The sequence below is a fragment of the Homalodisca vitripennis genome, chromosome 7 (assembly GCF_021130785.1).
Source record: "Homalodisca vitripennis isolate AUS2020 chromosome 7, UT_GWSS_2.1, whole genome shotgun sequence".
Classification (NCBI taxonomy): domain Eukaryota; kingdom Metazoa; phylum Arthropoda; class Insecta; order Hemiptera; family Cicadellidae; genus Homalodisca; species Homalodisca vitripennis.
In genome coordinates, this window is record NC_060213.1 from 46,637,340 (window position 1) to 46,651,849 (window position 14,510).

The window sequence follows — 14,510 nt, forward strand, 5'->3', positions numbered from 1 at the left end:
ACAATTTAGTTCACTACGATGTTTTAGACACGAACTCTAACCACGGTGGAGTAACCGAATTTTCTGGTTCGGGAAATGTAGGTCGTTCTCTCAGAAAACTATTAAGTTTAAGTTACGGAAAATTATTAAGCAGCCTTTTAAGTTGAATCGTCTTAAACCGACTAACACGTTAGTAAAAGATAAATTAACACGAAAGGGCGATTTTAGCATACCATACGCACAAGCCATCTCTCAAGTATGTTACATACACTCAGTCCTTCTCTCGTAAAAATATACAACGCTGTCATAACTGATGCTTGGGGACAATAAATGGTTGGCTTTAAATTTAAATTCCGAAATAGGTGGATTTTTCCAATTTATTAATAAGGTCACTATACCGTTGTGTATGTGTTGGGATAGATGTAGCCTATGTGTTAATATGTCACAAGTTAGAATCTCTTATATGTATACTGAGTTTGTTTCTTATCAGCGCTAAATAACAACATTCTAAAACACAAAGTCACTATAACGTTGTGTATGTGTTGGGATAGATGTAGCCTATGTGTTAATATGTCACAAGTTAGAATCTCTTATATGTATACTGAGAGTTTGTTTCTTATCAGCGCTAAATAACAACATTCTACATACAAAGTCACTATACCGTTGTGTATGTGTTGGGATAGATGTAGTCTATGTGTTAATATGTCACAAGTTAGAATCTCTTATATGTATACTGAGTTTTGTTTCTTATCAGCGCTAAATAACAACATTCTAAACACAAAGTCACTATAACGTTGTGTATGTGTTGGGGATAGATGTAGCCTATGTGTTTAATATGTCACATGTTAGAATCTCTTATATGTATACTGAGTTTGTTTCTTATCAGCGCTAAATAACAACATTCTAAACACAAAGTCACTATAAACGTTGTGTAGTGTTGGGATAGATGTAGCCTATGTGTTAATATGTCACATGTTAGAATCTCTTATATGTATACTGAGTTTGTTTCTTATCAGCGCTTAATAACAACATTCTAAACACAAAGTCACTATAACGTTGTGTATGTGTTGGGATAGATGTAGCCTATGTGTTAATATGTCACATGTTAGAATCTCTTATATGTATACTGAGTTTGTTTCTTATCAGCGCTAAATAACAACATTCTACATACAAAGTCACTATAACGTTGTGTATGTGTTGGGATAGATGTAGCCTATGTGTTAATATGTCACATGTTAGAATCTCTTATATGTATACTGAGTTTGTTTGTTATCAGCGCTAAATAACAACATTCTAAACACAAAGTCACTATAAACGTTGTGTATGTGTTGGGATAGATGTAGCCTATGTGTTAATATGTCACAAGTTAGAATCTTTTATATGTATACTGAGTTTGTTTGTTATCAGCGCTAAATAACAAACATTCTAAACACAAAGTCACTATAACGTTGTGTATGTGTTTGGGATAGATGTAGCCTATGTGTTAATATGTCACAAGTTAGAATCTCTTATATGTATACTGAGTTTGTTTGTTTGTTATCAGCGCTAAATAACAACATTCTAAACACAAAGTCACTATAACGTTGTGTATGTGTTGGGATAGATGTAGCCTATGTGTTTAATATGTCACAAGTTAGAATCTCTTATATGTATACTGAGTTTGTTTCTTATCAGCGCTAAATAACAACATTCTAACATACAAAGTCACTATTACGTTGTGTATGTGTTGGGATAGATGTAGCCTATGTGTTAATATGTCACATGTTAGAATCTCTTATATGTATACTGAGTTTGTTTGTTATCAGCGCTAAATAACAACATTCTAAACACAAAGTCACTATAACGTTGTGTATGTGTTGGGATAGATGTAGCCTATGTGTTAATATGTCCACAAGTTAGAATCTTTTATATGTATACTGAGTTTGTTTCTTATCAGCGCTAAATAACAAACATTCTAAACACAAAGTCACTATAACGTTGTGTATGTGTTAGGATAGATGTAGCCTATGTGTTAATATGTCACATGTTAGAATCTCTTATATGTATATTGAGTTTGTTTCTTATCAGCGCTTAATAACAACATTCTAAACACAAAGTCACTATAACGTTGTGTATGTGTTGGGATAGATGTAGCTATGTGTTTAATATGTCACATGTTAGAATCTCTTATATGTATACTGAGTTTGTTTCTTATCAGCGCTAAATAACAAAAGTCTACATACAAAGTCACTATAAAGTTGTGTATGTGTTGGGATAGATGTAGCCTATGTGTTAATATGTCACATGTTTAGAATCTCTTATGTATGTACTGAGTTTTGTTTACAAATTTATTTTTTATAGTATTGTCTCGTTGGCATGATGGTTACACATTAAAACGAATGTCAAAATATGTTCGCTAATGCATTTTGTAATACATTTTGTATTAAACTTCATTTCTACATATACAAAAATGATGGAATTTGTCTGAACTTCATTAGTCAGTAGGTTGGCTCAATATTTCCCTTTTATCTGTGGGAGGATGTACAAATTTCTTTTCTATATGATTGTCTGTCTGTCTGTTCGCCGGACTTTTGGAGATTGAAAGAGGAAGAGACTTTTCCATGCAACCCCAGCGAAGCCTGTTAAGCAACCCGTGGTGCTTCCTACATCTACCTTGTAGTAAATATAAGAACAAAAATAGCTTTTTCTTAAAGCCTGTATACTGTGGAGCGTATCCAGAGAATTGGAGTGTCCACCAAAAAAACAAATATTATTGTTAGTTTACGTTGTAGGTTAGCAATGTCCTCGGAAACGTAAAGCCTTTGAACATATTGCATATTTAATTCGACCTGGATGTTCACATGGGCTCAAACGTAGATGCGCCACCTAAAAAAATAAAGCTTCTTTTAAATCTACGTGTTAAACAAACAGAACTAGTTTGACCATTTTTAAATGTTTTTGATTACATAATTGAATTATAGGTCTTTATCGACAACGTTAGTTTTAGTGCGAACTTAAGTCCTTGCATTTTCAATGATCTAGGATCAAACTTAAATTTTTATTTATGGCAAAAATGAATTTAGAAACAATTTTTCAACCTTTATGGTGAAATTTATAAATGACTTAAACTACATTCTGTACGAAAGTTTATGACATAACTTTCAGTGAGGAACATAAAATGGCTTAAATTAAAATATTTGGCACGCACTAAATTGGCTGCAATGGGATGAAAATAATTTAAATACATCTTACTGATCAGCTAACAATTAAAAATATATTTTAATTTTCATTTAATGAATGCATTTGTAGTAAGAGACATGTCACTGCAAATAATGTCACTTGGCGTTATTATTTATTAATAATCTAAAGAGATTTTAACTAATAATGTTCGCACTAGTGTTGTCAGAAGAAATGAATATTCTACTCGTATACTCATGCAACTGTTAAACAAAATTTCTCTGACCTAATAGCATTAAACGATAAATTGATTGCCACAACCTACGATTGCAAAGATATGTCTCGTACTATAACGCTGGTTTCAAGCCGAGAGACTTCAAAAATACAAACGGTCACCATTAAAAGACTGTTAATTATTTTTATTACGATAGTTTATTAGATTATTTACTGGAGAGACAATGACTACAATTACAATATTTGTATTTTTATGATTTCAGGTAGAGTACCTAGTTATCCTAATTTTGTTTTAAAGATCTTTAAAATCCCGGCAGCTTGAAAATTTTTGAATGGAGGAGCACAGAATTATAATGGATATAATCGGTGAAGATATAAAAAATGTTTCACAGATATTTCCTGAGGATATTTGAAATAACCAGATTCCAATTAGATCGACCTAAAACGTTCATCATGGATTGTTTGTTCTGTATCAATTGAACCAGACCAGTCATAACCTTTTTTTTACACTTTGTATGACTACAACCAGACACTCCCAATGCTCTATCCATAGAATCAGAATCTAAATTGCCTTCTTAGATTAGTTATCGGCCCATTTATGATCCTAATCCTGACATGATATGATAAGTACGATGTAACGTCTATATCGAACTTTCATGAACTGATAGGAAATGTGGCTCGACACTTCTACGAATAGCGTTTTTCATTTACAACTTTTGGAGTACGGTTACAAAAATACTGGTGATTTTCAGCCACACCGAGAATTAAAAGGGTTCGAGTTCATGTACAGGCTTTTGTATGGTGTTCTAACAATACCTATTTTAGGGTACCTTGAATCATACATTGACATTCAATTACTAATGGACTGAACCACGATGAGCACCATCGTGTGAGTGTAACTATCCGTGCATATTTACATCTACTACTGTAAGCCCCACAAAAGTAGTCCAATGGCACAGTGGCGGTGTTGCCATGTCGCCGCTGTCACCAGCTATTCCCGCTATGACGTGGCTTAGTGGTTATCCTATAAACTGACCCCTTAAGTGACATGCTGTTCGAAAAACAGATTAATTTAATGAAAGTTACCTATATACATTTACAGCAAGAGCTATTGATGTTTGTTTATCCAACAGATGTTGAAATGGATGTTCAATTTTCCATAAACGAAAAACTACATGGACTATTTTCGTGCAGGCTCCTCTAGTAGTTTCATATTCATATTCCCACTGGGATCTCGATGGTATTTAGTATGGTTAGCGCATACCCAAAATGTATTAAAGTATTTTTAATTGCTGGCAGCATATTGAAATGTTAAAAGGAAGAGAACGGGAAGTACACATGTTATCGTAAAAGACTTCCCGCTAGGAGCTGCAGTTCAAAATATATGTTGAGATGGATGTCTAACTTTCCATAAACAAAACGTTCCTACGTGGACTATTTGTTGGACTATTTTCGTGCAGGGTGCTCTAGTAGTTTCACATTCATATTCCCACTGGGATGTCGATGTTATTTAGTATAGTTAGAACATACCTAAAACACATAAAAGTATTTTTAGTTGTTGGCGGTGTATTGAAATGTGAAAAGGAAGAGAACGGGAAGTACACCTGTTATCGTAAAAGACTTTCCGCTAGCAGCTAGTTCAACATCTGAAGTTACACACACGCTAAGTGCTTCACCCCACACACTCTCGTCTCATTAACATACAATACTCAGACACTTGCTAATAGTACTAGAGAAAAGATTAACTGTTAGTTGAAAAGTCTTGTAGCATTGTCTATCAACAAAACTGTATTGTAATAGCTGTCAGTAACTGTCAGGTTATGATGGAAGATTCGTGTTTGTCCGTGGCTCCGTTCCTCTCGAAACGTTAAGTTTAATTATGAAGAAATATACGCTATTTAGTGAAAAATAAACAAATATAAACATGATATGCCTGAGAAAACTATTCCAATTATATATTGCTGTAATTTAAATAAGTGTTGAACCTAATTCGAAACCTGCAATTTCTGGAAATTACAAGTGCTCTATGATATAAAACATTGAAAAGTAAGAGTACAGCACGTTTTAAAAGACTCTCTTCAGCAATCAGGTCTTTCCATTCTCCACACGATTTTCAGAGGACTCTCCTGAAGAACAAAGATCCTACTAATTAAACCTATGGATCCTATAATTGGTGCCGCTTAAACCCCAAAATACTATTCCAGCGATCAACCATGATTAATCTAATGACAGGATTTATTTAAAAGCAAAATTGGAACGGAATCTGCGAATAAAAATGTACTTGTTGAGTTCTCTATGGTAGTGCCATTTCAGATCTAATTCTCTCAGATATGCTGTAAACAGCTTACTATTTAGAATATTGCAACTAAGAGAGAAGACACGTATTTTTATATCTTGGAAGAGAATTTGAATTAAGAGATTATGATAGTAAAAAGAGCTTATTATCATGAAGCTATTTTATAAATATATTAGATTGATAAAGAGTTCATAAAAAGAATCATACTGTTGTTGGATGAACATGTCATTAATATCACCGAAAAAGTTAACTAATTAATATTATTTAGGTTTGAGTGGACAAGATTCTGATTAGGTATGCAGGAAAAAGATTAGGGGTACGAGGACGGATACTTTGAGTATGCCAGTAATGGCATAGTTCACAACAAATTTTGATTTGAATGCATTGAGGGGGAAGATGTAGATAGGAATGAAACCATGGAAAAATTCCCAATATTCCATCAATTTTGAAAAAGAGATTTTGTGAAGAAAAATGTGATGTATCGACTAACGATGAAGAAATATTTACTTTTATCTCAAAACAGCTAAAATAAGGTTACCCGAACCGAAGGAGGTTATATGGTTTAATACGAATTACACTGATAAAAATTTGGTTTTAACCGCACTGAAATATGAATAATACACTGTTAGATCCAAACAACTGAATGACTTTTAAGAGCAAAAATTCAGGAAGAGATATTACATCACTTGTACAAGTAGCGCCAACTAAGGTATCTCCCACTCTTCCACCTGTTTCCAAACTATTAATTAAGACGCGTAGTAAGTATGTGTCAAAATGCTCTTTGCCTGACAGATATCACTAAATCCAATCAACCGATTATGCGAATAATTACACGCTTCGATTGCCGCTTGGAACCGGCCGTGTAACTCATTCAGCTCGGAGATACAACGAGTTTATAATGACAGCAGTGGTGAAATCATCTTCCGGTTAACGGTAATGACCTTGAGATCGTGATTGTCATAATTGCTAATGACAGGTTGCGAGAATATTGTAACTTTTTTCCTCGAATTACCGTGTTCGCCTGTCTGAAAGACTAATGTCCCGTTGCAAATAGCACCACGAAAGGGTCAGAAGATTTGTTTCTTTTGTTCTTTGCCTTATTTGGGTGCCCACTGTAGACAATGGTTCTTATTGAAGTACTCAAGGAAATGCAAGATGATTACATAGGTTGATTATTTGCAGATTTGTAAAGTATTGCCCTATCCGTGCAATGGTTTACGAAAATGGGTTCTTGAAATGAATTGAACATAGTCCGAATTCCAGATCACTGTGGTGTTCCTAATAAACCTTTACAATTCGATTGAAAATTCATATTACCATAAATGACTCAACATCTAAGTTAACACCAGTGCAGTATATACTAGGGTTATTACCTTTGAATTAACTGCATGCACCACATTTAAATTTAAATTGGTCTCACATTTCAAGAGTAAATTCCAATTGTTTTCTTTTGTAGTTTTTTTTTCCTGCTAAACGCACCTTGATAAATGATGTAATAAAATTAAGTAATTTAAAATTTTTATCATTATTAGTATGTATGATACGGACAGGAAATGGCAATCCCCACCAGTAATAAAAAATGAAATGATTGTGTAATTCAATTCCTGCAACAATATTTACCTCTATATATTTGCCAATCTTTGTCAATTTTATAATAAATAAATTACACTCATATTAAAGAGTTTTTACACAAATCTGTAACAAACCACTCTGGAGTTCAGTTCTGTAATGAAACTAAGAAAACCTTTTTACAAACTAAGGCTTTAAAACCCTCCAAGTGATACTCATATTACTCTACAGTGATAGGCCTTTTTATGATGATGCGCAGTGTTTTTTGTTTTAATTCATAAAACATATCAAATATATCGAAATATAACATATTATATATTTAAATGTTCACTATAATATGTACTAAATGGTAATGATAAAGAAAAACTTATCAAAAAAATGTTTTATTGTATTATTTTACTAATAACCTTGAAAAAAAAAACTTTTTCCAACAAAAATTATATTTTTGAGGCTATTTTTCACAATTTCCATAGCCTAATATTTGAAATTTATTATATACAAAAGATTCACAATTTAAGTTTGAACACAAAGATGTATAACACTTGTAATTTATATTTACATGAAAATTGATTTTGAATATGTTTTTCACCAGCATAAACAAATAAAAAACTGCCAAAAAATGTACTTTTCATCATCATGTTCCATATAATGTTTATTTGTATCTGCTTGAAAATATACGACATAGAGTACCAAGTAAAGGAACTCTTTCTAAACCGTTTATTATAAAATATAGCTGAATTCCGATACTAGTTATTATTTTACGTCGTTTTTCACAAACGGCTCGGACTGAGCCGTTATCGATTCAGACGCGGTCCCTAACGGCTCGGTCCGAGCCGCTATCACTTGGAGGGTTCCAACAAAATTCAACTAGATAACCTTAAATATTCAATCAGAATGTATAAACAATTACTTAATATCTTCTTTAAAAATAACAGATGATCTAGTTATGTTTACATGGAGTAAATTATATAACAAGTTCACCTTAGTACAGCGTCTGAAATCTGAAACTGTCACAAAATCAAAATCAAATCAAAAATCGTTTATTCTCCAGAAAAAATTACAAATGATATAATTATATTAATATATTCATTGTCTAAAAATATACAATTACCATAAATATTTGGGTTTTAACGTATATTGTGTAAAAATAAATTTATATTTTTCTAATTTAATTATTTGAGAAATATTCTCACATGGGCTACTAAAGCCTGTGCGTGAGAACGAGTCACCACAAAGTACTTGATTGGTATTTCAAACCAAATGTTGTTATATCTTATTAAGTAAAAAAAGTTAAATAAAATAAAGTAAAAAATAATGTTTCATAGAATGAAAAATAAAACTAAAGTGAGAATGTATCTAGATGAAGTAAGTGAATGGAAATAATTATTAGATGGACAAACGACCAACTGTTGGAGATCAAGACCACGGACAGGCCACAGACTTGACCCTTGGATCCATCCATGTTTTTAACTTCAATGAGATGCCATTTTGTACTTTTAAGTGAGAAAATTTAATGGGTATTTACATTTAAATATTTTGAGCTGTTCCCCAAAATCCGAAATGAGAAAAGTTGTAACAGTGACTAAAATTTTCAATTTTATTTCCTAGAAAGGTGTCCCGAGTTCCATTCATCTATCTTTATCCATTAAAAACTAAACAGAATGAATTCATACTTTTAACTCACACTTTATATATATATATATATATATATATATATATATATATATATATATATATATATATAATGTATAACTATCCTTGTAATGAAATAAATGTATAACCGGATTCTGTATGATTTTTTTTATTATTGATTGACGTAGTCTCTTTTAATAACGGTCTATACGTCCCATTCACTATTCTAGAAATTTATAATTTTCACGCTCGTATTTGTATATTATGAACAGTACCTTTATTGAATTTGCAAGAAGTCAAAGAAAACTACCATAGTGATCGTGAAACAAAAGAGATTATTTCATTCCTGTAAGCTTCCCAAATTGGCGCGATGTCTACCACTACACAATAAGAAGCTGCTGGACCGCTGAGAGGGAACTCGCCAGACAAGTTGATCGGGGTGATAATTTATCCCACGGTCATTATCTGTCCGTCCGTGATGATGTGCTGGCCAGATCCTCGTAATGAAGCGCACACGGAGAGGATTCGACGTATGTGTGCGTGAATACGTGAGTTGTCCAAGGTCGTACATGTTGCTGAACATGTATTTGCATGCACATAATTATAGAAGATGGGACAGGATAACTTGACTAAACAGAGGGAATGATAGAAAACTCTGCAGATAAGAGTCTGACAACTCAATGATAAGTAGTATGCCGTGTTTAATGGTCTTCCTTTGTTGTGTAATCAAGGAATTCTCTTTGATAGAGATCATTTATTTTGTTTGTTTATTCATTGAAAATCCAAAGGGTCAAAAATGAGTTTTTTATATAAAAATAATTTATTGGACTCAGTTTCATATTGTGCAGCAAACACATATTCATTAAATATTTGGTAATTTAAATATACACATATTCACTCCTATAAATGTCCCATCCTTCAGATCCAGCGTCTTTCAAAATTTCCAGCGGCTCATTATGAACTCATCAACCGAATAAAACACTTTAATATCTCAAGGCATTTTATCCTGGAATTATCCAACGAGCAAAATTCATGTAGAAGTTACATCCTCATCCATGCCCTATAATTCTTATGTAACATAGACAATTTCGGTCATTATGAAGATCAATTAGTGTCGGGTATCTAACAATCCACAATGACGATCTACTTGTTCTTAAACTACGTTAGTTTTGGATTTAACATTATATCAAATGCTACTTAGCCTTCATATAAGAAAACCTTTTTACGGGAAATTGTATATAGCGGCTTTGGATAAACCTTTTTATTGGGATAGAGGATTTCAGGAACTTTGCCCAAACTATAGATTTTGAGCGAGATAACTTTATCACTATATTTTAGCATTCAATACTTCAATACCAATTAATATCTGAGTCAATAAGCAGCTCTTTGATTTTAAAACCATTATTTTGTCTTTTGTAAACAGTGTTTGATCTCAGCTAAATAATAGTATCTACGACAGCCATAATAATTTTTTTTTATTTATTCAAACCTGCCGCTATATTATTTTCCCGACTCCCAGTACCAAGTTTGAATGTATATATGTATATATTAACGCGAATACACACACGCGCAAGCATATATTCATTTTGTGTTCTCGTGACATTGAGCCAAACTTCAGGAGGTGCTTCCATACACCAAAATGAATAAACCCAACATTTTCTATAATTTTGGATTCTAAAGTGGTGTTCGTCTATATTTCTGTATATTAGAACTAGTTCATAAACGCTCTGACAGTATTATTGCTTGGTATGGTTATTTGTCTCATAATACAACCTCACTTAAAACTAAAAGTAAAGGATATAATTTATCTAGTTTCAAAATTCCAGGTTTTAAAAAACACTAACACTGAAACGACAAGAGAGTTTTGTATTGTAAAAAAGTAAGCAAAAAAACTATGAGTTTGGTACCTAATTTTCGTTAATGTCGAATAAAAGTTAACAAAGAAAATACTACAATATTATCGACCTCATGTTTTATACATAACAAAATATATTTGCACAATACTTATATTTAAGCAATAAACAATATTTTTTATAGTAGGACGATTTTACTACATAGATTAAATTTGTAGTGTATGAAGAAACATAAATTACTGGATGACATGGATGTTTTATTACAAATATCATTTGTTCAACTTATATTACGTGATTTACGAATTTAGAACACTCAATTCATTATTAAACCATTAAAAACTATTTGTTATGTTGGTTTGTTCAACTTATTCTGTAAAAGTAACTAATTGTATTAACTCCAAATATATCCACAACTAACCAAGTCTAGGAGAAAAAATTTAAGATAATTACAAACATTACTGGTTGCGTACTTGATCAACTGAGTTACAATAAACTTGCATTTGACTTAACGTCATATTAGTGTACACGCCTAAGGACATGAACGGGATACTGGGGGAATGCCACATTGAAATGACTCAGAGACAGAGTAATTCTCAGAGAAAGAGTAGACTCTACGAACAGTAATTCGGAGCAAAGATAACCAAAAGAAGTGCTCAGGAACTGTGTATATTGGCGAGCTTAAAATCTTATAAAACTTGGCATAAGCAATTTAAAATGTTGACGGACTTCCTTACAAGTCAAGTGCATCTGGAGAGGCTTGGTTTAAAATATTATGGAACTCGCCAGGGTTGCGAGAAACACGTATTAATCTTTTTCTAGAATGTGATCCATCAGTAAGGAGAAGTCATAGTGGCATCAAGTTGAAGTAGAAGAGTTATCCACTTGACCCCATTCAAGAGTCCAGACCCCTTGAAGAGGCAAGCTGGCAGAACTACTGAGCGGGAATCCCCAACAAATAAAGCGTAGGAAAGAACAATTGAGCTCTAAGGTCACGCTGCGCTCCTTTCTCCTAGTACATTTTTTAGTGATTTAATGTACTAAAAAAATGACTTTTATATGCCACTAGTGATGAAACAATTTGTTTCAAACGCTTAGAAATCAATCTCTTGAAAATGTAGGATTTATTGATTTCTTACCCAATACAAGAAACAAGATCACAAAAATCTTTTTCTAATAACTTGTTTCTTCATTCGCTTCGTAGCGTGTATACGTTTCATGTATAAAAATGAAATGTTACTTCTTTAATCTTATTTATTTAAATTCATACTTAAATGCTCACATACTACTGGCCACAGTGTTTACTCTTCGTTCCATTTTGACTCCTCTTATATCGTTCGTTGATAATGTTCTATTTTTATTTTACATTTGTATTCTTTCTCTTCGTATAGTAATCCTTCTTGTTTTTATCTCTGGTTCCACATCTATTAAATCATCAGGATCATTACCTACATCACATTATCACAACTTTTCTGATCCTCCTAACTTTTCTATTCTTTAGGTAGATTGTTTAAACAGTTAGTATATTGCAATTGTTTTTATAGTGGCAGTTGCTAGCAATTTCTGCATTAATCCACTAGTTATGACTCCCAGAGATTAAAACTACCTTCCGTTTCAAAATTTATATATAAATAATTATATATAAAACTACTTGTGAAAATGATAACGGTTCTAAAAAAGCCCAAAAAGGTGAAAATTGATTCAAAAATGTATCTTATAAATGTATGTGTTAAGTTCGTTGGCCTGTTTGTTACGTCATATCGTTTCAATATTACGGGCGAATAAACTTAAAAACAATTTAAACCTCTTTTATGTATGGGTCTAGAGAAAATTAAAACAGCTGCTTCAGAATGAACACAAAAGTGCCTAACTTTTTGTTAGAAATATATCAGGTAGTTACCACAAAAATCAACCTTTATGATGGAAATTTTGGAATAGTGTTTTTATTTTCTCCCGGTATTACTCTCAAAACTCCAAATCCATAACTATCAAACAATGAAAAACTACGCGAACTTGTGAACATGATAACTGCCGTAATTTTTAATAGATCTAGACTAAACCTAGTAGAGAGGCAGTATTTGTACATGGCTTGGGCGAGTTCGTTAGGCACTCTTAACCAATGAAACATTTGGAGGTTTGCTTTCAATCAAAAGTAATCTCCAACATAGAACCAAAATGACAAATTTTTCAACATATTAGGTAATTATCAATAAGTTTTATTCCTTAACATGTTATATCTCTTAAGGTTTCAAGACAGCAGCCACTTAACTTTTGGAAAAGTAATAGTTATTGTTCACTATAGTACAAAATAAGAGTGATTTATAAATTGCAGTTTCTTTATTCTTACGTGTCTATTATATCTCGTAAGATGTCCAGATAGCGGGCTAAACTTGGTTCAGAATCCGTACTTACACATAGTTTGACTGAGTTTGTTAGCCAGTCTTACCCAGTAAGACGTTTTAATATGACGACCATTCACATTTGTGTAAAATTTTAATCTCGAGTAGTAAGAACACAAATAAAAGTTCTCTAAAAGTTATCACGCAGTTTAAAGCTACATATATTCTTACTTATTTTCGATAACTTTTAAGGTTATAAGATGGTGGCCGGTTAGAATTATGTAAGTATACAACTAAACCGTAAATAATTTCTGATTATTTGTAACTAAACCAAATCTGCGTTGTTACAACTAATGTGTACGTGAATGTTGAGTTTAGCTCCAGTTCACCTTTCTCTTAGTGCAAATTCTGTGAATGTGTCGCAGTCTCAGACTTGATTCCTAGAATCTGGAGTCTTGTTCGACTAAAGAGATCCAACAAAATTGGCAAGGAAAAAGCTCAAAATGAACTCTTTATATCGTTTCGGCATCAGAGACACCAAGTCTACAAAATACTACTTCCATTCATTATTAATCAGGTGCAGTTTTCTACACATAACGTAGCTATAGTGGGAAGTGTTGATTCAATGTGGATGTTGCGTTTAGTTCCAGTTCACCTTTCCCTTAGTTCATCAGATTCCCGCGTGATGTGATATGTATAAGTGTATATTCTTACAGCAACTTTTGTCCTCAAAGGCTTAAAGATGTTTCTAAATTTTAAAGTGGATTATTAAATTTTACTTAGTTATAACTACTTCTTCCGGCTTATTCAAAAGGGTTACTTCTCTTTACTCATCACTTACATTTGCAGCTGGGGCTGGTCTGTTTCCGCCTCAGAGGCTCTGACAAACTCAACGAGAAGCTGCTCAGCAACATCAACGCCTCCGGAAAGATGCACATGGTCCCCGCCAACGTCAACGACAAGTATGTCATCCGGTTCTGCGCGGTCGCCCAGAATGCCACGGATGAAGACGTTGGTAAGATAAACCTGAAGAGGTCGTTTAACGTTTTTTAATAATAATGGATGCTGCAGATAATACTGGAACCCTCATTTAGCCCATCACCAACATACCTACGTAAAAAACTTAAAACTGCCTTGCAGAAAGAACTTTTATCGCATGCTATACAGTGAAAAGAGTTTGATTCTCGGTAATGAAAAAATTATAGGACTGTTTCTTGTCACTACAAAGTACAAAAACAATGTTTCTAAATAAAAGATCAACTCATATTTTTAAATGAAATATCTGACATGAAAGAGTGAAATAAATGTTTTATACACAACATAGCCATGGTGGGAAGGGTTTATTTAATATGATTGTTGAGTTTAGCTCCAGTTTACCTTCCTCTGAATCCAGCGTCTGGAACCTGATGGTGTTACAGACTTGAATCCTGGAATCTGGTCATGTTCGATCTCTTC

The 14,510-nt window shown here is 32.9% G+C and overlaps 1 protein-coding gene across 1 annotated transcript in view; it reads left to right on the forward strand.

The window, feature by feature from the left end:
* The window catches only part of LOC124365810 (tyrosine decarboxylase), a 56,185-nt gene that overhangs the window by 26,683 nt on the left and 14,992 nt on the right, over nt 1-14,510 (forward strand). The window contains exon 7 of the mRNA XM_046821843.1: nt 13,905-14,070. Within this exon, the coding sequence (XP_046677799.1) occupies nt 13,905-14,070 (166 nt within the window). The remainder of the gene's footprint in view (nt 1-13,904; nt 14,071-14,510) is intronic.